Source organism: Sminthopsis crassicaudata, chromosome 4 (assembly GCF_048593235.1).
Source record: "Sminthopsis crassicaudata isolate SCR6 chromosome 4, ASM4859323v1, whole genome shotgun sequence".
Taxonomy (NCBI): Eukaryota; Metazoa; Chordata; class Mammalia; order Dasyuromorphia; family Dasyuridae; genus Sminthopsis; species Sminthopsis crassicaudata.
In genome coordinates this window covers 346,461,205-346,483,118 of record NC_133620.1, presented here as the reverse complement: position 1 = coordinate 346,483,118, position 21,914 = coordinate 346,461,205, and the positions used below count along the sequence as shown (strand labels likewise).

At 42.1% G+C, this 21,914-nt stretch overlaps 1 protein-coding gene across 1 annotated transcript in view; it reads left to right on the top strand.

The window, feature by feature from the left end:
- Positions 1-10,107: 10,107 nt before the first annotated feature.
- Positions 10,108-21,914, top strand: part of NGFR (nerve growth factor receptor) — a 30,548-nt gene continuing 18,741 nt past the window's right edge. The window contains 2 exon segments of the mRNA XM_074261200.1: positions 10,108-10,287; positions 16,194-16,335. Of these exon segments, the coding sequence (XP_074117301.1) occupies positions 10,240-10,287; positions 16,194-16,335 (190 nt within the window). The 5' untranslated portion in view covers positions 10,108-10,239.

Sequence of the window (21,914 nt, the reverse complement as noted above, 5' to 3'; positions counted from 1 at the left end):
TATTTTTTCCAATCACATGTAAAGATAATTTTCAACATCATTTGATCATATTTTGAGTTCTAATTTTTTCCTCCATCCCACCCATTTTCAAGATAGCAAGTAATCTGATATAGGTTGTACATGTACAATACATATAAAACATTTCCACATTAGTCATGTTGCAAAAGAAGAATTAGATCGACAGAGGAAAAGCATGAGAAAAAACAAAAACAAAAAAATGAGTTAATATGCTTAGATCTGAATTCAGACTCCATAGTTCTTTCTATGGATATAAATTGCATTTTCTCCTCATGAGTTTTTTTGGAATTGTTTTAGATCATTGTATTGTTGAGGCAAGCTAAACTTGATCATCATATAATGTTAATGTTGCTGTGTACAATGCACTCCTGGTTCTGCTCACTTCACTCAGCATCAGTTCAGGTTTTATTTTAAAAGGAATGATGCATTTTGACCCAATATTCATGAAGACTGTGTTTCACCCTTCTTGCCCTTTAACTAACCAGTGAGGTAGGGATGCCAGGCTTAAAAGTATGGGCTTTTGAGTCTAAGGAAAGAATGATAGACTTTCTGATCTAGAGAGGCTCCCTCTTCTAGCATCCACTTGCATCAGCCCTTAAAAACTTTTTCTCCTTCTACTGCTCTGGCCCTTAGAACTGCAAAATATTAAATCTGGAAGGAGTTTTAAAGATAATCTAATCTAGTTTAATAAGGGTAGCTAGGTGTCTCAGTGGATAGAGTGCCAGGCCTGATGTCAAGTAGGCTTATAGAATCCAGCCTCAGACACTTGACCCCGACCAAGTCATTTAACCCTATTTACCTCAGTTTCCTCATCTGTAAAGTGAGCTGGAGAAGGAAATGGCAAATTACTTTAGGATCTTTGCAAGGAAACTCCAAATGGAGTCATGAGAAAAAGAGTGGGACATGACTGAAACGATGAAAACAACAATCTATTAACTTCATTTTACAGACATAAAAATTAAAGCCCCAGACAATTAAACGACTTTGCTACAATTACACAATTTGCTAGCATGGTATATAAAGACAGGGTTCAAATTTAGACCTTCCAAGCCTGATTCCAAATTCTTTATTATTTTACTTCTGTCTGATCAATCTGGGGAAAGAACAGGGTAGGGTACAGAACCAGAAGAGGAATGGACCATAAGGCTAGGTACAGAATCTACAATGAAGGGGTCTCAGGAGCCCTCTCCTGAGTAGTATTGAACAGTCTGAACACCTGGGCCCATAATATCTTTCAGATGAAAGGAAGGAAAGGCAAGGATGAAAAGAGAAGGAAAACCTCTTTTCAGACCTTCCCTTGGGGCCTAAAAGAAAGAGTATCCTAGGTGAGGAAATGGAATAAAACACATCCAAGAGAGAATGCAGGATAATTGTTAACATTAGTGCCATTATTATTGACTGAGCCATGTAAGTGATCCCATCAATGATTTTTCCCAATCAATAATGATGGTGATCTGAATCAGCAAAGGTCTTCATCTTTATTATTAATATTATGAATATTACCATTCAAATCATCAAAAATTTAAACATTGATAGATTATTCTATAACTTCTGTGGAAAAAACTCTCTAGTGATGCAGATCACAGGCCATCCACACACCTTCACATGGGCTTTTGTTATCCATGTCATTCTATAGATACACTAGGCAGGATCTACCCAATGCAGAGGGCACTTCACTGGTGAATGGCTCGCAGTTTTTTTGAGCATTCTTTTACCTGAGGAACAGAGACACAAAAGGGTTACTCTGCATGAACCATGCATGGGGATGGACCTGGAGGGGTTATCCAATGGAGCAAATACTCAGTTCCCTGGGCAACTTTCAGGGACACATTTGGCACAATATTAAGAGACTTTGAAATTTTCAAGCTATGTCCTTATTGGCAACTAAATTGGAAGGACCTGTGATTTAACAGACTTCCAAAAAGGAATGACTCCACACTGTCTCTCTTCTAATCAGCTTTTCCATGAAGAGTTGGTGGAGGATGCTACCTGGGTATCCTTTCTCCTGCACAATGAGACTAAAATACCTATCCTCTCTAGTAGATAGAATGCTGGACTTGCAGACTGGAAACTATAGGTTCATTCACCTCATCTGCTTATTACCTGTAAATTAGTTAGCATCTTCTAGCCTCAGTCTTCTCATTTGTAAAATGGGGATACCTAGTGGGAATATTGTGAAGAACAAATGAAGTAGCATTTATAATGTTCTTTGCATATCTAAAAATGATAAATAAATATTATCATTATTATGAATCTAAGCCTGAGTTTTGGGTTGTCTCTTCTAGTTTGATAATTCCTTAGAATAGATGAATAATAGAGCACTTAGGTATAGTGTATAGAATTTCTAATCTGCAGTCAAGAAGATCTGAGTTCAAATGTAGCCTCAGATAGTTGGTAGCTTCGTGATCCTGGGCAAGTCACTTAACAGCTCAAGAACAACAATAGCAGTGCAGGTGCCTGAAAAGTAATGTTACAATATGAATATTCCCAGTCTTAGAGACAGCCTCATGAGTTTGAGAGATCTGAAGATCCTGAGTCCTTAGTTACACTTTTGGAGAACCCTCTAGATATCACTCTAGGACTTCTTGGTAGTAGGATGGTGAATCCTACGGTAACCTCTTGCCAGAACGCTTGCCAGAAGGAACGAAACTAGAAGGAATTGTTTGGATAGTGCAAAGTGGAGTTGAACCGTGAAATGCCAATTTGACAGCCATGTAAACTGCTTTATTTTTTGATGGTTTCAAATCTTTGTCAGTTAATAGTCAGTTATCAGTGCTGATTAGGTCTTTATCCATGAGCACTTGTCTGTTGTGGTAAGTCTTTCTTTAGTGTGGAGAAAATAAATGGCTGTGTTATTCTCAATTTTCATTAGACATTGAGTACCTTTCTACGCCTAGGACTTTAGGTAATCTTCCCCAGAGCTTTAGAATGAGACCATAAAGGACCACAATGGAGTAAAAGGGCTTGGATTCTTTTTAGGGGCCAGGCTTCCTTATGACTGATCATGGTCCAGAACTGAGAGGGGTCCCTTAGTGCTGAGGAAGAGTATTTCAACACCGCTGTGCTTAGTACCCTTCTTTTTGTTTTGGATGCAAAAACAGTAGCTCTGTCTGCAATAATGTTTCACAGCAAAGCCAAAGTATACTTTTGAGAACCACACCTCTAGGTCTTAGCATTCCATGGGTACCACTGCAATGCTCAGACTGTCCAGTTGCTAGGTACTCTCTCTCTCTCTCTGTCTATAACCAGCTCATTTCTTTTTCTGAGCATATATTTCCTAGATGATATTTTTATGACATTTTTCACAAATGAGTCATCATTGGTTATCTGCAATTCCCTGCTTACATACATCATGTGTCTCTCTATTGTCTTTTCAGTTGCCCATGTTTTGATTCTCCTGAGATCATGGTATTTGACCATTTGTGGCCATGCAGTATTGGCAAAAGAATGTTGATTTTTTTTAAAGGGTTCTAATGTTAAGGAATAGCTGGAGATTTTATTATACTACCCCTTACCCTATCACCATTTATACCTTGACAAACCACAAAACTGGGATACTTACAATCATCCATCTCGTTCACACCTATTCATATACTATCCAATAGAGCTAGTTGAAGTCATAAGACTATGCAGACTAGACACATTTATGTTATCTAACCTCAGTTTGATTCTCATTGCAGCAAAGAAACCTTTTTACTTCCTCCTGTCCACTCCCTCTCAGCAAGGATTATAAACCCTTCTCTCTCTCTCTTTTTTATTAAAGCTTTTTATTTACAAAGCATATGCATGGGTAATTTTTCCAACATTAACCCTTGCAAAACCTGTTCACTCAATAGAAACTATTTCCCAAAAGTAACAAGGATCTTTTGATTACCCAATCTTTCAGCCCTTTTCTTTTTCTTTCTCATCCTTCTTTGACCTCTTTGTGATATTTGAAATTATTGATCATCTGAGATACCACTACACACCTGTCAGATTGGTTAAGATGACAGTAACAAATAATGATGAATATTGGAGGGGATGTGGGAAAATTGGGACACTAATACATTGTTGGTGGAGCTGTGAAAGAATCCAACCATTCTGGAGAGCAATCTGGAATTATGCCCAAAAAGTTATCAAACTGTGCATATCCTTTGATCCAGCAGTGGTACTACTACTGGGCTTATATCCCAAGGAAATCCCAAAGAAGGGAAAGGGACCTGTATGTGCCAAAATGTTTGTGGCAGCCCTTTTTGTAGTGGCTAAAAACTGGAAAATGGATGTCCATCAATTGGAGAATGGTTGGGTAAATTATAGTATATGAATGTTATGCAATATTATTGTTCTGTAAGAAATGACCAACAAGAGGAATACAGAGAGGCTTAGAGAGACTTACATCAACTGATGCTGAGTGAAATGGGCAGAACCAGGAGATCACTGTACACTTCAACAACAATACTATATGAGGATATATTCTGATGGAAGTGGATATCTTCAACATAGAGAAGAGCTAATCCAATTCCACTTGATCAATGATGGACAGAATCAGCTACACCCAGAGAAGGAACACTGGGAAATGAATGTAAACTGTTAGCATTTTTTGTTTTTCTCCCCAGGTTATTTTTTACCTTCCGAATACAATCCTTCCTTTGCAACAACAACAACAAGATTCGGTTCTGCACATATATATTGTATCTAGGATATACTATAACATATTTAATATGTATGGGAATGCCTGCCATCTAGGGGAGGGGGTGGAGGGAAGGAGGGGAAAAATTCAGAAAAGAATGGAGTACAAGGGATAATGTAAAAAATTACTTATGCATATGTACTGTCAAAAAATGTTATAATTATAAAATTAATTTTAAAAAATTTTTAAAAAAGAAATTATTGATCATTTTCCTCCTGGTTATTCTCTCCTTTCTGGGTTTTTCTGATAGTATTTATTCATGGTTCTCCAACAAATCTGGCTCTTCAGCCTCAGGCTCCTTTGCTGGCTCATCATCAATGTCATGTCTGTTAACCCTAAAGCTCTGGGTTGCACTTCTTTCTTCTCTCTATACTCTCAGTTGGATTCAGCTCATATGGGCTCAATTATTATTATATCTCTATGCAGCTTCATTCATTCAGCCTTAGCCTTTTTTCTGTGTCCCACTTCCACCTCACCTACTTCCTATTGGACATTGCAAACTGGGCATAACAGAATGTTCAAAACAGCATTCATTGCTTTTAGCCCCAAGCCTCCCCTCTTTCAAATTCCCTGTTTTTGTATTCTCTCAAGTTTGAAACCTTACATTTACACTCAACTTTCTACTTTCTCACTTCTCATATTTAATCATTTATCCATTTCATCTTCACAAAATCTCTTGAATCCATTCCCTTCTCCTATTTCCCCTGTGAAAGCACTCACTACCTCTTTCCTGGACTACTACAATATTCTCCTAATTGGATTCCATGACTTTAAAATTCTATGGATTCCAATTTATTTCTTGATGCTTTCTAAATTATCTCCTCTCTTTTTTTTGGTATTAGTATGATATGCATCTTTTCCTCTAATCATTCAGTTTCTTTCTCTTATATCTTGAAAACTGACCCCTTAGTGCTTTAAAAATTGTGTCCCTCAACATATATTTCTTCTGTATAAATATGATCTGGCCCAGCTGTTCTTCCCATCACCATAAGTGACATTTCTGCTTCCTCCTATGGTATACTTAAAGCCAATTAATAATATATTTTGTTTAATAGACTTTGGAGGATAGAGGAGATAGCTTGAGCATCAATTGTATAATGCCCCCATTTTATGAAAGAATAAAGTGAAGTCCAGTGAAACAAAGCTACACATCTCATAAGTGACAGTGTCATTTCAAGTTTTGAAACTCCCAGTCCAGTTCTCAGTTCTTAGAATCTGAATTCAATAGTTCAACACCTATTGATAATAATCAACATTTGTTAGATGCTAGCAAATATATTCCATATTTTGGGGGAAATAGAAGCTATGCCTAGGATACAGGAAGCAGAAAGAATGCAAACCAGAGACAATGATACTGGACGTGTTTGGAAGGAAAGAAGTGATTATAACAGGATTGGAATAGTCCGGGAAGGTTGCCTAAAGCAGGAAAAAAGGAGCATCTGAACTAAGTCTAGAAATGATAAAACCATGAAAATATTAAAACCAGGTTTCCTTTTTCTACTATAACATACAGTCTCTGGATAAATCTATCTGTGTCACTGAATATTTTCCCATCCCATAATTTCTGCTCTGATGTTTTAGCATTGGTAGACATGATTCTGGATCTTTTAAGGCTGTGGACTATAAACTGATAATAAGTCCAAAAGACTGGCATAAGACCAATCTGTTGACTGACTGCTATCCATGGACCAGCCTAACTAAATATGGAGACTCTCATCACCAAAAGTTGGTTACCATGGGATAAATTTTTGTATGTATGTGAGTCAGTCTTGAAATCATCTTCCAAGGTATGGATAAAGTGTGATCTGAATCAGTGGAAGAAGATCCCACTCTCATGAAATCATAGATCCTTGGATTAAATAATGCCTATGATCTTTAAAACGGATTACAGATAGAGTATTAGTTGTCTGAATTCTTAGTGCTTAAGTGATTTGCCCATGGCCACACAGATAATAATTTTCAAAGTCAGGATTTGAACTCACATCTTCATTGAGTCCAGCACTCTAGTTACAATGGCAAGTTGTCTCTTCTATATTATACTCTTAATAATCCTTGTCTGTAAAAATTAAATTACTGTTTAAGTGACCAGTCTTATCAAAATCATTAATAATATATTACCATCCACACAACTGTTATTAACATTAAGATTATATTCAGTTATGTATGGTCTCTCCATGACGCCAATGTAAATGCTGCTGAGGAATGGAAGTTTGCTAGACTGCCTCTAACCTTAGGTCCTTGGGTTCCGTTTTTATTCCCCTGGCAGAATGGGGTGATAAGAACAATTTATTCCAACAACTATGAAGATGGCTGAAGCTGGCATTGTGGAACACTTAGAGTTTGGTCAGACATCAGAAACTCTATCGCAGCCCTTTGGTGACCTAGAAGAAAGGGTGAAATTGATAACTTTGTGCAGTTCTGCTTCACTTAAATCCAATTCACTTGAAAGTCAAGACATTACCCCATAGTGTCATTGGTCCTCTTTGAAAATGAAAGTTGAATGACATTTGTGGAAATATGTAGAGAGGAATTGTACATGTTTAGTATATGTTGACTCACTTGCCAACTTGGGGAGGGATTGGGAAAAAAGAGGGAAAAAATTAGAACGCAGGGTTTTGTAGGGGTGAATGTTGAAAATTAACCATGTACATAATTTTGAAAATAAAAAGCTTCAATTAAAAAAAGAAAGAAAAAGAAACTTAAAAAAAAAAGAAAGAAAATGAAAGCTGAAGGCCCTCCTTTGTAAAATTAAGGTATTGGACTATCTGACCATCAAGGTCTCTCCTAGCTTTAAATCCATGATTCTGGGCTTTTATGAACAATAGTAAGATGTGTTATTCTTAATTAGTACACGTTATTTCTTTTTTCTTTTTTGCCAAGGCAATTGGGGCTTAAGTGACTTGCAGGGTCACACAGCTAGGAAGTGTTAAGTGTCTGAGACCAGATTTGAACTCTGGTCCTCTTGACTTCAGGGCTGGTGCTCTATCCACTGCATCACCTAGCTGCCCCCATATTATTTCTTTCCATGAAATCTGTAGTCAATCTATATTCACCTACTTGCTTTTCCACACAGAGGACATTTCATTTCTCCTCCCCATGCCTTTGCATTTCATGTCTGGAATGCACTTCCTCACTTTCACCTCTTGGAATCCCTAGTCATCTTCAAGATTTAGTTCAGATGCCACTTTCTACATAAAGACTTTCTTAACCCTGTCCATAGCTGCTAAGATCCTCTCTCTCCAAAATAAATTGTATTTATTTTGTTATTTTTAAAAATATATATATTCACAGTATCTTCCCCTTAGCAGATAAACTCTTTGAAAGCAGGAATTCTTTCATTCTTGTCTTTGTTTCTCCAGTGTTGTGTAAAGTTCCTGATACTCAGCAGGTATTTAATAAATACTTGCTGATTATGATAATCAGTATTTAAATTAATATTATACTATCAATACCATTGATACCACCGTAGAGAGTAGCTGTTGGGCCAGTATAAATGTGGTACTACTATACTACTAAGTGACACAATGGATATAGTGTCAGCCTTAGAGCAAGGAACCTGAGTTCAAATCCAACCAACAGGAACTAGATCTATGACCCTGGGCAAGGTATTTAACCCTGTTGGCCTGTTTCCTCATCAGTAAAATGAGCTGGAGAAGAAAATGGCAAACCACTTCCAAATGGGGCTACCAAGAGTCAAACATGACTAATCAACCAAACAACAATAGCATTCCCTACACTCCATAACTCCTTATATGCTCCATTCACTGAGAGGAACATATCCATAAAAGTAATATAATGGGGAACTATGTTTATTTGCTGCTTCTGTTGGAAGTAAAGAGGAAGGACTAGAACTCTCCTACACTTTTGTAAACCCATAAAGGGCTTCCTTAAGAAGATTTACACAGTTCTTTCCTCCAACTTTTTTTTTTCTTTTTTTTTTTTTTCTGAGGCTGGGGTTAAGTGACTTGTCCAGGTCACACAGCTAGGAAGTGTCAAGTGTTTGAGATCACATTTGAACTAAGGTCCTCCTGAATTCAAGGCTGGTGCTCTATCTACTGCGCCCCCTAGCTACCCCTCAACTTTTGTCTCAGAGAATCAAGTCCAGTGATAAGTGGCATATTTATTTTGAGGGAACAACCATAAATAGAAAAAGCTTAATCCTTCCATCAGTAAATCTGATCCTTGGAATAACCAATTAAACTAATTCTTGTTTCCACTGATCTTTCCCCAGTGATTCTGAGTTCCTTTCACCATGTGACAATGGGCTCGGAGTCAGAAAGATGGGTTCAAACTCTGCTTTTGACACAAGTTCTGTGACCATAGGCAGGTTGCTTAACCTATGTCTCAGTTTTATCTGAAATATAAAAATAATACTTTCCGCAAACAAAGAGTGGGTAAGATTACTGATGTTATTTTGCATAGGGAGAAACTAAAATGAAAGCATAGGAGGAAGATAAGAAAAAGGGCTTGATTCATCTCTTTAAGAAATTATTACTAGTCCCATGAGTAATGAGTAATAAGTTAGTAAGATAACAAGTGCCAAAGGCACAAAGGAATCAAGACTTCTCAGCTTCTTTTGTAAAATAGATTAGGTCCCATCTAGCTCTTAGATTCTAGACTCTGTGAGTCATTGGTGAGTTGTTCCTCATGTTGTCCTACTAGTTCCCTAGCTTGGCCCCCCACCTTTATCATAAGGATTTAAAAATGGCTGGGATAGGCAAAAGGAGAAGAGCCTCAATACCTGTTAATGTCCCAAGGCTAGGCTGGTGTAGCTCAGGGTGTTAGCCTGCTTGCTTAATTTTGATTCTCACTGGTGTTTCACTGAACGTGTATGGTTTGAGGGAGGAGCAAAGGCAAGGTCTGAGTGTGTGTGTGTGTGTGTGTGTGTGTGTGTGTGTGTGTGTGTGTGTGTGTGTGTGATCCAGCACCTCCCTGACCCAGCTGTAAGCAAAGAATCCAGTTGATCATTGGAGTCGACCACAAACAGAAAAAGAGGTGACAAGCGTCAGGTGGAGGATAGGTAAAGAGAGGAAAGGGGTTGTAGGGAAGAAGAGATACAGAACAAGGGGAAAAAACAAAACAGGAGGCGATGAGGAGACAACTGAGGCCAAGGGATGCAGGGTAGGAGAGAGAGATAGGGAGGCCCTGAAAGCACGGCCGAGAGAGAGAGAAAGAGGAAGCTCAGGACAGGGGATGGGTTGTAGAGTCCTGGGGTGGAGATGGGAGGTGGGCAAAGCGATGGAGGAGCGACTCAGCTTCATAGCCCGGTCCCCTCGTACCCTCCCCTCCCCATTCCAGGCAGCAGGGCTCAGGGGTGGCGGGGCGGGGCAGCGGTGGTTCCGGGCGGGTGGGCGGTATGGGCGGGGAGGGGGCGGGGCCGTAGTCCTGGCTCTCTCGAGTAGCTCCTGCCAGCAGCCAGAGGGAGCGGAGCCTCGGCTGGCTCCTGTCGAGTGCAGAAGCAAGACCAGAAGGACTGAGCTAAGGAAGCTGGGTGGGGGCGGGAGGAAGGTGCCACTGGGCACCCAAAGGTGGTCTTGTCCACCTACCCAGCCATGGAAGGGCCTTGCCGCTTGCTGCTGCTGCTGCTGCTGCTCTTAGGGGTGAGTTCAAATGGAAGGTTGTCCTCTCTTCGCACGCACTGGGACTGGAAGGGCAAGCAGAGCCCTCGAGACTAATGCAGGCGACGCTCCTGGGGTCCTCTGTGCGCTGAAATAGAGTGGGAGAGACTCGGACAGAATCCTGGGTCACCGAATCAAGGAATCTTGGAAGAGGGGGAGTCCCGGAAGGGAACAGGGATGCGGATCTCTGAGAGAAGCGCGTTTGGGGGAGATGGCAACTCAGATGCATGGGTCCCTCTGGAAGCGGAAGGAGGTGTGGAGGTGCAGCTAGTCAAGGAGGGGATTCGGGCTCTTTGGTCCCCGGAGTGGGGTCACGAAGGGAGGGAGATAGGAGAAGTGCTCCGACTCTTTGGTCCCTGGAAGTAGTGCGTTGGCTAGGGTAAGAGTATTCCGATGCCTGGATGACCGAGAGAAGCTTCAGTTGGACCAAGGAGGCAAAGGGAATAGGGTGGGTGGGGTAACTGGGCGTCGGGACAGACGGAATGAGGAGAGCAGCGATACCATGCAAAAGAGGCAGAGGGGAATGGAGAACGGGACTCGGGAATTGGGGGTAGGGGGCAGGCAGAAAGTATCAAGGGTGGGACTTTGGACAATAGGGACAGGGCAGGACAATGAGTGGAGGGAGGGGATGCGCTAGTGCATGAAGCCCTATGGCAGCAAAGAAGGGGCGTTCGAGGAGCAGATAAGCAGGAAGAGGGTTCATGGAACGAGTGATGGAGTAGAGGGAAGACAAGGGGGAAAGGAAAGCCGAAAAGTGGGGGCGGAGGCCGGGGAAGGGGTTGAAGGAGAGATGAGATGAACGAACCAGAGGGCTGAAGAAGAGACCGTGGGAGCTATTCAGGATGCCTTTTTTTCCATGACTTACCTAGTCCGGAGATTGCATATGGGGAGGGACTTGGGGTAGAGCCCTAATCGTTATAGCGGCCACTCGCCAGGCTTCTCCATTCTTTTACTGCACCTTCGGTCCCTTTCTCGAAATCCTCCTAACTCTTTTTCCCACTCCCATCCTGCGAGTGCTTCCCAGAACCCTTTCGCACTCCACCCATCATCCTTTTCCCAGCCAGAGTAGGGGGTGGCCCCCACGAGCTGCTTTAAGCAGAAAGGGAGGCAAAGAAGGAGGATCTCTTGGCCGGTTGTCCGGGCTCCAGGATGGGACAGAGATTGGATTGGCCCACGCACCAAATAAGGTGACTTGCCCAGGGGGGATACCCGCTAAATCTGGCTGAGGGCGGGGGGGGCGGTAATAATGAATAAAGTGCAGAACCTGGGAGGTCAGTGGCCAAGAGAGGGCGCTCTGGGAAGGGGAAAATGGGGCAATCACAGCAGCTGCAGTCCGGTCTAATCCATCCCGCCCGTCCCGTCCATTTCCTTAAAAAATGAGGACTGCGCTGCGCTGCTCATCCAGTCTACAAATCCTCACCCCAGTCCCGCACACTCCCTAGAATACACTCCGCCTTCCCCTAATCGGGTCCGCCGCCTGGTGCGGAGTTAGCGGTGTCCGGCGTCTACTCTCCAGGCTTGGGAGTTGTGAGGAGGGGAGGCTTGGAGAAGCACCGGTCCCCGAGGGATAGAAAAGAGAAGCCGGGAGGGAGACTGACGGGCTGAGTTTGTTGTGTCCAAGGCATTCTCTCCGGGAACGAGGGACGGCTGGAGGGACTGGGGCGGGGGGCAGAGAGAAGGTGGCAGGATCTCAGAATCCTTCTCTTGCTGAGTCATGAGGGGAGTTATCTCAGGAGAAGGGCAGGATGCCCCCCGCGGAGAGCCCACAAAATATCGAGACAACTCCACGAAGCGGGGTGTCAGATCAGCTTCTATTCCTAGGGGTCACCCTTTAATCAGGCTCTGATAGTTCTAAATCAGGCGCGGGGACGAAGAGGAAGGGAGGTGAGGATTTCTTCTCAGTCCTTATAAGAAAACACTGTCCAATAGCTTGGTCCCCGAAACTGCACTCTCGGGGCCACCTTCTCGCAAAACTGGCCCTCTGAAGTGGGTGTGGCCAATCGAGGAAGGCTTTGAATGCGCGAGGTGGTGGCTGAGACCACACTTTCCCCGGGGCCTCCCAGAGCACTTTGTTTTGTTCGCTCGGATGGCATTGATTTTGAGGCTGAAGTGCCTGGAATGGGGGCGGCTGACGTAGTTTGAGGGGTGGTGGTAAATGTCATCTGGGAGACTGAGGAATGACACCCTGGAGAATATCCAGTTCTGGCCCAGGTGTGGGGCTGAACTTCCCTCCCTCCCCCCCCCCCCCCCCCCCCCCCCCGCACTCCAATAACCGCTCCTTCCTTGGCTACCTAGCTGTAGGATTTGACCGGATCTGGAGTTCTAAGCTTGTTGTGTGTGCTATGAACGCTTTCCCCGAGTGAAACCTACAGACCCCTTCTCGGAATGATTTTAAGAAACTGAAGGAAATGCTAAATTTCAATCGGAGGGTGTTGGAAATAAATATGTATTTTTTTTCTCATGCTGAAATCTATCTTTGGGGGTCCATAGACCTCAGGTTAAGAACTTCTAGTCTAGAAGATTAACACATCACCTTGTTGGCAGGGGCCCACTTCTCTTTCCTCTCCTGGGAGTTTATCTGGGCCTCTCTGTGACAGAAGTCTGAGAGAACTGGGTGGGCTGAGAAGAGCCCAGGAGGAGAATTTTGTGTCAGAAAGGATGAGCTATTTTTCAAATTCTTGAAACTAGAGGGGAAATATGAACCAGAGGCTAGAAGAAAAAGGCCACGGCAAAGAGGTAGCTCTGAGAATAAGGTGTGTATTATGCTGGGCATATGTAAGGATAGAGCGCTGGTTTAAACAGGTAAGCATCAGGGATGATATTCAGTGCCAGGGAGGATAACTGGGGAGGAGGTTAGTATTAGGGGCTCAGGAATCTCCATCCCCCTAACTCTGCTGGGGATGCTGCCTGGCAGCGCTCTCATGCTGTCGTGGTTTCTTCCTGAGTCCTGGCAAGAAAGTGCTGAAACCAGAGCATCCCGGGCCAAGCAGGAGGGGGAGGGAGCTGGGTAATGGAGGCACTTTGTCATTCAGATGTCTGTAATCGGAGCTGCCTAGGAAGCTAATGCAGCCTCTAATAGGGATGAAGCTAAAGGCAGAAAATGAGCAGGACAATCAGAGGAGGAAGGGAACTGGCAGGGGGCCCAGCAAGGAGAGGGGGACAGAATAAGTGGCTTTGGCAAGATTTTGGGGTTAGCCCCCTGTCCCTTGAGGTGGTTGAAAAAAAGACCTGAGACACAGCCCTTCCAACCATCTCCTTCCCAGCCATTGAGCTTTTCCATTCTACTGAGCTAAAGTATGGTACGACTAACATTTGGTTCCCTTCTCTAGCAAAATCCCAGTCAAACAAACACCATATCCCTGGCTCCCCATCTTTCAAATTGGATCCTTAGTCCCAAATCTCACATTCATACATACATTTGAAAGTGAATTCCATAGACTCATGAAGGTCTCAGAAGTCATTTCAAAAGGCTCTTAGAAGTTAGAGCCTGAAGGGATTAACCAGTCTAATCCCCATTTTACAGAGGAGAAACTGAGGCTCAGAAAGTCTCAAAATCACTGAAGTAATAAGTTGCCAAGCCAAAAATTCGAACACATTTTTTTTAAAAGAAGAATCTGAACACAGGTCTTTGTTCCCACATTCAGTGCTTTTTCCACTGACATTCTTTCTCTAAATCCAAGACACTAGCAGTTCCCCTTACCTGGACCTTATTCTCCTCTTAAAGATTTGTTCTTTTTGCCCCACAATCCTCCTCCTGAAGCTTGCTAAGGTATTAAACCAGATTCTTAGAGCATGGTCTGGGGATCCCTGGGGACCCCAAAACCCTTTTGAGGGGTCCTTGAGGATAAAATTAATTTTATAATAACAATATATTTCAATTTCTAGCATAGTAAATAATTATGTAAACTAAAGGTCTTTTGAGGAGTCTTCTGTAATTTTTGAGTGTCAGTGATCCTGAGACCAAAAGGTTTGTGAAATATCACATTAGACACATTAGGGATTTGTAGAGCAGTTAGGTGACACTGGATGTAGAGTGCAGAATCTGACCAGAGGTCAAATATGACTTCAGACACTGTGTGAACCTGAGCAAGTCATATAACTGCTGTCTGATTCAATTTTCTCATCCATAAGATGATGTTAAAACTAATATCTACCTTGCTGGGTTGTTAGGACGATAAACAGAGATAACACAAATAAAGTGTTTTGCAAAACCTAAGCTATATAAATGCTAAGTCTTGTTATTGTTAGAGATAGATCTATGCCTCCAACATTATCCCAGAGAGATGGCAATCTTCCCATACCTTTCCTTGGTAGGATTGGCCAGTCTTTTTCATTTCAATTAAATTTTTTTTTTTTACATCTTTGCAAAGCAAACCAAAGTTCTGGCTCAGGATTTCAAGAGGAAGTGATTTACCCTGGGTCACAGTGGTTACAAGTGCACAGCACAGCTGAGATACAAATGCAGATTGCTCTGATTCCATCTCCAAAGCTCTTTTTACTAGTCTGTGATTGCATCATGTCAAGGAAAGATTATTGTCTTGTGTGGGGGGAAAGATTTCAGAAGCCACCTGCAGCTGTAGACCTGGGACAGGAAGCCTCCTGGGTTGCAGATGTTTTCCTCCCAGAACTAGGATAGATCCTTGCCTTCTGGGAAGGGTGCAATGTTGGGAAGAAGGGACATCTGCTATCCCCTCCTTGGGCCACACAGGTCCATCTAAAGAGCAGCTGCCTCCCATGAGGTTCTAATTTGTCAATCCCCCTCACTCTTCCATCCCTTTCCAAAGGGTCCAGATTTTTTGTCTATTTTGAGACATTGAGGTAAAATGAAAGCCAGCTGATGCAGAAACAGTGGAATGGATGAAATGACCTTGTGACTTCTCTTTTGGTCTCACAACACTAGGATCTAAAGAGAGTTAAGTGGTCTATAGCTGAGGAGGTAGATTTTAGAATTTCCATAAGCCTTATGATACTTTAAATTTTCTTTCCTTTTTTTTTTAAGAGACAGAAAATAAAACAAGTCTTCAGCAGCCCTCCCACCCCCACCCCCACCCCCAAGGGAATCTAGTGCTAAATTGTTCCTATCCCTGGCCAAAGATGCTTCGGTGGCAGGAATCTGACTCCCCTTTCCCCTGGTTACTGAGCTGTTCCAAGTGTCTCTCTATATGTATGTGTGTGGTGAGGCGGGGAGTCCTCTGTTCTTTGGAAATCAAAACCTTGTGAGGCAGGATAGGCTGATGGTTATAGGCTATTTTGCCATCATCTATAACAAGTACTCTCTTTATGTATACCAGACTCTTTCCCTTCAGCTCATTGTTATTTAGCTATTGTCTATGTCTTTTGACAGATGAAGGAAACTGAACCCCAGAAGGATTTGAAAAGACATGGACAACAGAGAGAGAATTGGAACCCAGATCTGTATTCCACATGCATGTGCCTATTTTCTCTCTGTGGCAGGGGAAAGGGGAGGACTGTGAGAGCTGGGAGGCTGGTCCTCCATGATCCCACCTCTACTCCCTAATATTTCCAGGATAGAGACTAGGAATTGGAGAGGAGGGTTAGTAGTAAGGGAAAGTTCCCCTGATCCAAAGGAGACCTAACCTAAGAGTGAACTCAGCAGCTGGTTAGTTATAAGTGCTCTGACCTCACTCCCTCACACTTGGGGGAATCAGTGGAGGGAGGGAATCAGTGTCCCTCTCTTCCTCAGGCTTTGATGTTCCTAATGCCTCCCAAGTGAGCTCATCCCCGGGCCAGGTGTTTCTAATCGAGTGAATTAGAAAAGGGCATTTGATCTATCAGAAGATTCACTCTGTTCCCCATCTCCCCAATTTTTTCTCCCTGGACTTCCTGAGGATCTTCCCAGCCTGACCTTTTCCCCTTTCCCTACACAGGTGTCCATGGGGGAAGTGAAGGAAGATTGTGCTACTAATCTTTACACCGAGAGTGGCGAGTGCTGTCGAGCTTGCAACCTGGGCGAAGGTGTGGCCCAGCCCTGTGGAGTCAACCAGACTGTCTGTGAGCCTTGCCTAGACAGTGAGTACCTTGAGAAATGGAGATTGGGAGTGGTGGGATAGGGCTGGTGCTTTGGGAGGTAGAGACTTGGAGCAGAAGCAAAAAAAAAAAAAAAAAAAATCAGAATACTCAACAGGGGCCTCTGATCCCTTGTTGCGGTGGTCTGTTATAGGAACATAGAATCCCAGAATGGCAGTGCTGGGAGGAATAGTAGAGATAAACCAGTTCAACAGTTTTATTTTATTAGGTTTTACAAAAGTATTGTTTTATCTATTTTGGGAATCACCACTTAGAGTTATAATTAATCAAAACCACTTTTTTCCCCCTGAGGCAATTGGGGTTAAGTGACTTGCTCAGGGTTACACAGTTAGGAAGTGTTAAGTGTCTGAGATCAAATTTGAACTCAGGTCCTCCTGAGTTCAATCTATCCACTGCTCTATTCACTGTGCTATCTATCCACTGTGCTATCTAGCTGCCCCCAAAACATTTTTTAAACTGACACGCAACCAATGGTACCTTTCTTCCCAAGCGGAGCATTATTTCTCCTTCATTTTATTTTTTATAATAAAATATTTTAATGATTTTTTATATCGTTATTTCTCAAATCTCTGTCCACAACAGAATGCTCCCTTAGAGTTGAGCAAAACAAGCCAACTACTTGGTTGGTTTTCCAGTGTGGTTGGTTATTTCCTTTTCCAGCTCATTTTACAGATAGGGAAACTGAGGCAAACAGGGACTTACATAGGTCACACAGTTAGTAAGAGTCCGAAATCATATTCAAACTCAGATGTATTCTAACTTAACGCCAAACATTTTGTACATTGCACCACTTAGCTCGCTTTTTGCTGAGAGAAAGCTTTCCAATGTCAGTCTTGTGGAGTTGGGATTGGTTGTTTAATTGATCAGAGTTCTTAAGTCTTTCAATGTTATTTTTCTTTCCATTATTTTAGTTATGATGCAAATCACTCTTTTGTTATCACTAGATTTAGCACAATGCCTGGCTCAGTGCTTAATGTTGTTTGTTCTTTCTTTAGAAGAGAACTAATGACATCATAGAGTGATGTCTTGACTTGAGCTTAAATTGTATTGAAAGGAAGTGGAGTTGCTCAAAGTCTTCAGCCTCACTCTCTTGAAGGGTTATTATAAAGATCTTTTTAACTGATTGGTCTCACTATGCATCAGTTCATATAAACTGTCCCAGGTTTTTCTGGATTCTTTGTAGTCAATCTTTTTTTTTTTTTTTTTTTTTTTTTTTTAACAACTCAATAATATTCCATTAATTCATTTATCACAACTTATTCAGCCATTCTCCAATTGATAGGTAGCCATTTTGTTTCCAGATTTTGACTGCCAAAAATATTCTTGTGCATTTTCCCTGGTGTCAATAAGTCGACAAACATTTATTATGTGTTAGACACTGTTCTGAGCTCAGGGGAGACAAAGACAGACAAAAAGATGCTCTAAGGGAACTCAAACTTTAATGGAGAAGTCAACATGCAAACAGCTATGTATATAACAGGATAAACTGGAAATAATTAGCAGAGGGAAGTTACTTCTAAGAGACATTGGGAAAGACTTCCTGTAGTACATGGGATTTTTGCTAGAACTTTAAGAAAACCAGGGGAACCAGGAGGTGAGATGAGGAGGGAGAATATTGATGATATTGAGATGAGGGACAACTTTTTATTTCTTTTCTCCTTATTACAGAGGAGGAAATGGTTTTTGTTGTTCAGTCGTGTCTGACTCTTCCTGACCCCATTTGGGATTTCCATAGCAAAGACACTAGAGTAGTTTGCCATTTCCTCCTCTAGTTCTTTTTACAGAAGAGGAAACTGAGGTAGCATCTGAGGTCAGATTTGAACTCAGAAAGATGAGTGTCGCTGACTTCAGACCCTCTACCCACTGTGACATGTAGCTGCGCAATGGAGGGAATGGTTCTAGGCTTACTACACACTACTCCATTTTATATATTTCAACCAATCTAGACTACCAGCTATTCCCTGATGTCATGGAGAAGCAGGATAGCATAGTGGATAGACTACTGGATGTATAATTAGAAGAATCTTGGTTCAAATTCTGCCTTGGAATCTATTAGATGTGTGGCAAATAATTTAATCTCTCCATGCTTCAGTTTTTTCATTTTTAAAATGAGAGGGTTGGACTTTGATAGACTTTTAAGTCCTTCCAGGCTCTAAATTTATGATCCCATGATCATATGATCCTTTCCTGACCATCTCAAATAACTGAAACTTCTTCAAATCTTCTCCTTTAAGACCTAGATCGAGTGCTATGACATCAAAGAAGCCTCTCATGATCCTTTCTTTCCATAAAATTATTTTCTCCCTCTTCTTATTTTCCTAAAACACTATGTCTGATAAATAGATTTGTCATTTTTCCAACTCTGCACTACTTGTATGATCTTGTGCTAGCCATTCGACAGAGTCAGGAAGACTCACCTTCCTGTGTTCAATTCAACTTCAGACACTTACTAGCTACATGACCCTGGGGAAGTCACTTGGCTCTGTTTGCCTCAGTTTCCTTCTTTGGAAAATGATTTGGAGAAGGAAATGGCCAACTACTAGAGCATCTTTGTCAAGAAAACTTCAAAATGGGGCCACAACAACACAACTAGATAAACTTTTGAGGTTCTTTACAGCTTTAAATATTTTATTTTTGAAGCATCATGGCTTATCTGGATGGGGTGCTAGGCCTGGAGTCGGCAATCAACCATACAATCAATGAGCATTAATGTCTATTGGAAAGCAAATACTATGCCTACAGCTGATCCTATCAATGCTGGAATGTGTTAGTTTCTGCCCTCATGGAGATTACATTATACTAGGAGAATAGTACATATTCACCACTAATGAAATCTAAATTATATACAAAATAAACACAAGTGAAGGGAAAGATCCTAATGACCAGATAGATGATTGAGAAAGGCCATCTATAAGGAGTGGCATTAAGGCTGTACGCTTGAAAGTATGCAAGGATTCCAAGAGGTAGATGTGAGAAAAGAAAACCTTTCATTATTAACCCCATCTAGCAGAAAAAGTTCAGTGGGTCTTTTCAAGCATAGGAGTGGTGATAATAATGAATTGATAACTGATATTTATATAGTGCTTTAGTGTTTATAAAATGTTTTATATAGATGGGGTCCCAAAAGTCTTAGCACAGTTCTAATTACTTAATAGATTTTCCAGACCTCCTAAATTGTTGAACCTTACAACAACCTTGAGAGATTAAGGCTACAAGTAGCATTACTATCCCCATTTTATAAATAAGAAATTAAGGCTGAGAAAGGTTAAATGAGTTGTCTGGGATTGCATGGTTATCATGTATTAGAGGAAGATTTGAACTTGGATCTTCCTGCCTCCAACTCTACCATTCCTTCCACTGTGTCTGTGGGTAGCCTCCAGGGTTGGTGAGAATGAAGGATAATCCAATAGAAAAAAAATCTCCTTGAAGGCTGTTGTTTCATTTTTAATCTCTGAATTTTTCTTGTACTTAGTCCAGGGTCTGGCACATAGCAGATACTGAATAAATCCTAGTTGAACTGAATTGAATTGGATTTTGAAAAAGAATGTAGTATAATTAGAAAACAATCTCCCCCCAAAAAATAACCCTGTCTTGAAGGAATGCAAAGGAATCTCTTGAGAGAAATGTCCCCTGTTGTGTCTGGGTCAGGCAAAGGGAGGAGGGGCTGATGAAGATCTGGGCTAAAAATATCAGCTAAGCAGCAAAATCAATGGCTGTTCTTTCACTTTGGTGAGTGGGGCTGGGGGATGAAAGATCGAATCCCTCCAAGCTGGGGAGTCTGACCTTGGGGGATCCCATCGAGGACATGGCCAATCTCTCTTGCTGGTGATGTCCTTCTCAGTACAGAAATAGGAAAATGGGGGGAGAGAGGCAGAAATGAAAGAGGCTATGTCTTGAACGGAAAATACTTTCTGGGAAAAAGCCAAAACCATGGCAGGACCTTAGTCTGGACCAGGCAGGGAATGAATGCCCTCTCTTGCTGTGCCCAGCATAATCCCACCACATCTGTCTAGTGGATACAGATCCTATCCTGGGTCTGCATCTTTGGATCCCTGTGTATTGTTAGGATGATAATGATAATTACATTCCCATAGCCCTTTAAAGTTTATGAACATATTATGATGTCCATTTTGGATACTAGAAAACAGGCTCAGATACATTGTGGCAGTAATAGAAATGATAATGATCTTTACAACCCTGGGAGATCGGTGCTATTATAATCCTCATTTTACAGTTGAGGAAACTGAGTCAAATTGAAGTTAAGTCACAGAGCTAGTAAGTGTCTGAGGTTGGATTTGAACTTGGATCTTCTTACTCCAAAAAGCACTTTATCCACTGTCTAATTGCAATAAATAGCAAGAGCTGTACTTTTGGGGTTAGAACTGGGAAAGACCTTAGAGGTCATCTTGGGGAACTGTTTCATTTTACAGACAAAAAAAAACTGAAGCCCAGTGAGGGAAAGGGATTTCCTCCAAGTCACTGGAAGGCAGGTCCTTGGACTTAGTCCCATTCCTCTTTGCTTTCCAAAACAGATTGGAGCTCTAACTCATTCCTGTGACTTCCAATTCAAAAAAGTCTGCTCAGGTCCAACAACCTAGCACCTCTCCTGGTCCACTGGAAGTCATTTCCTTTCCATATGACTGTGGGATACTGTTCCTCCCCTCCCCCACCTTGACTTTCCAGAGCACAGACCCGCCTTTCTGTACCTCCGGTTTGTCCCCAGGAGGTGAGCAGACCTTTAATCTGCCCTTGACGGAAGGTGGGTACTTTAAGCCCCCCCCCAGGACCCCTTTTAGAACAGCTTTTCAATTGGCCCCAGTCCCAGGACTTGTCAAAATTCTAAAGCAAAAGGAAATGCATCTCTCCCCCTTTCCCTATTCTACTCAAAAGACTAGTCTTTCTCATGAAGGGGCAGGTGGGGATTGGAAGCAGAAAGAAGCACAAAACTTAGAAGCTGGGGGTCTTGTGGATATGGGCTCAGCAAAGTCTGCTTTGGGGGATGGGATGGAGTTCAGTATCAGGGATAGGGATTGAAGAGTCACAGTTTTAGAGCTAATTGCTTCAGAAATCACTCCTCCTCCTCCTCCTCTTCCTTCTCTTCCTTTTTCTCTTTCTTCTTCTCTTCTTCTCATCCTCCTTTTCTTCTCTCTCTGTCTCTTCTTTCTTTCTTTCTTTCTTCTCTTTTCTTTCTGTCTCTCTTTGTCTTTGTGTTTCTGTTTGTCGCTGTGTCTCTCCCTATCTCTCTCTGTGTCTCTATGTTTCTATCTTTCTGCCTCTCTCTGTCTCTGTCTGTCTGCCTCTGTGTCTCTATCTCTATCTCTGTGTGTGTCTCTCTATGTCTCTGCCTCTGTGTCTCTTTCTGTTCTGTCTCTGTCTTTCTGTCTCTCTGTCTCTGTTTATCTCCGTGTCTCTATCTCTTTATCTGTCTCCCTGTCTCCCTTTATCTCTCTGAGTGTGTCTCTTATTGTCACTCTGTCTATATATGTTTGTCTCTCTGTCTGTCTGTCTGTCTGTCTCTGTTTCTTTTTGTCTGTCTCTGTCTCTATTTCTCTCTGTGTCTA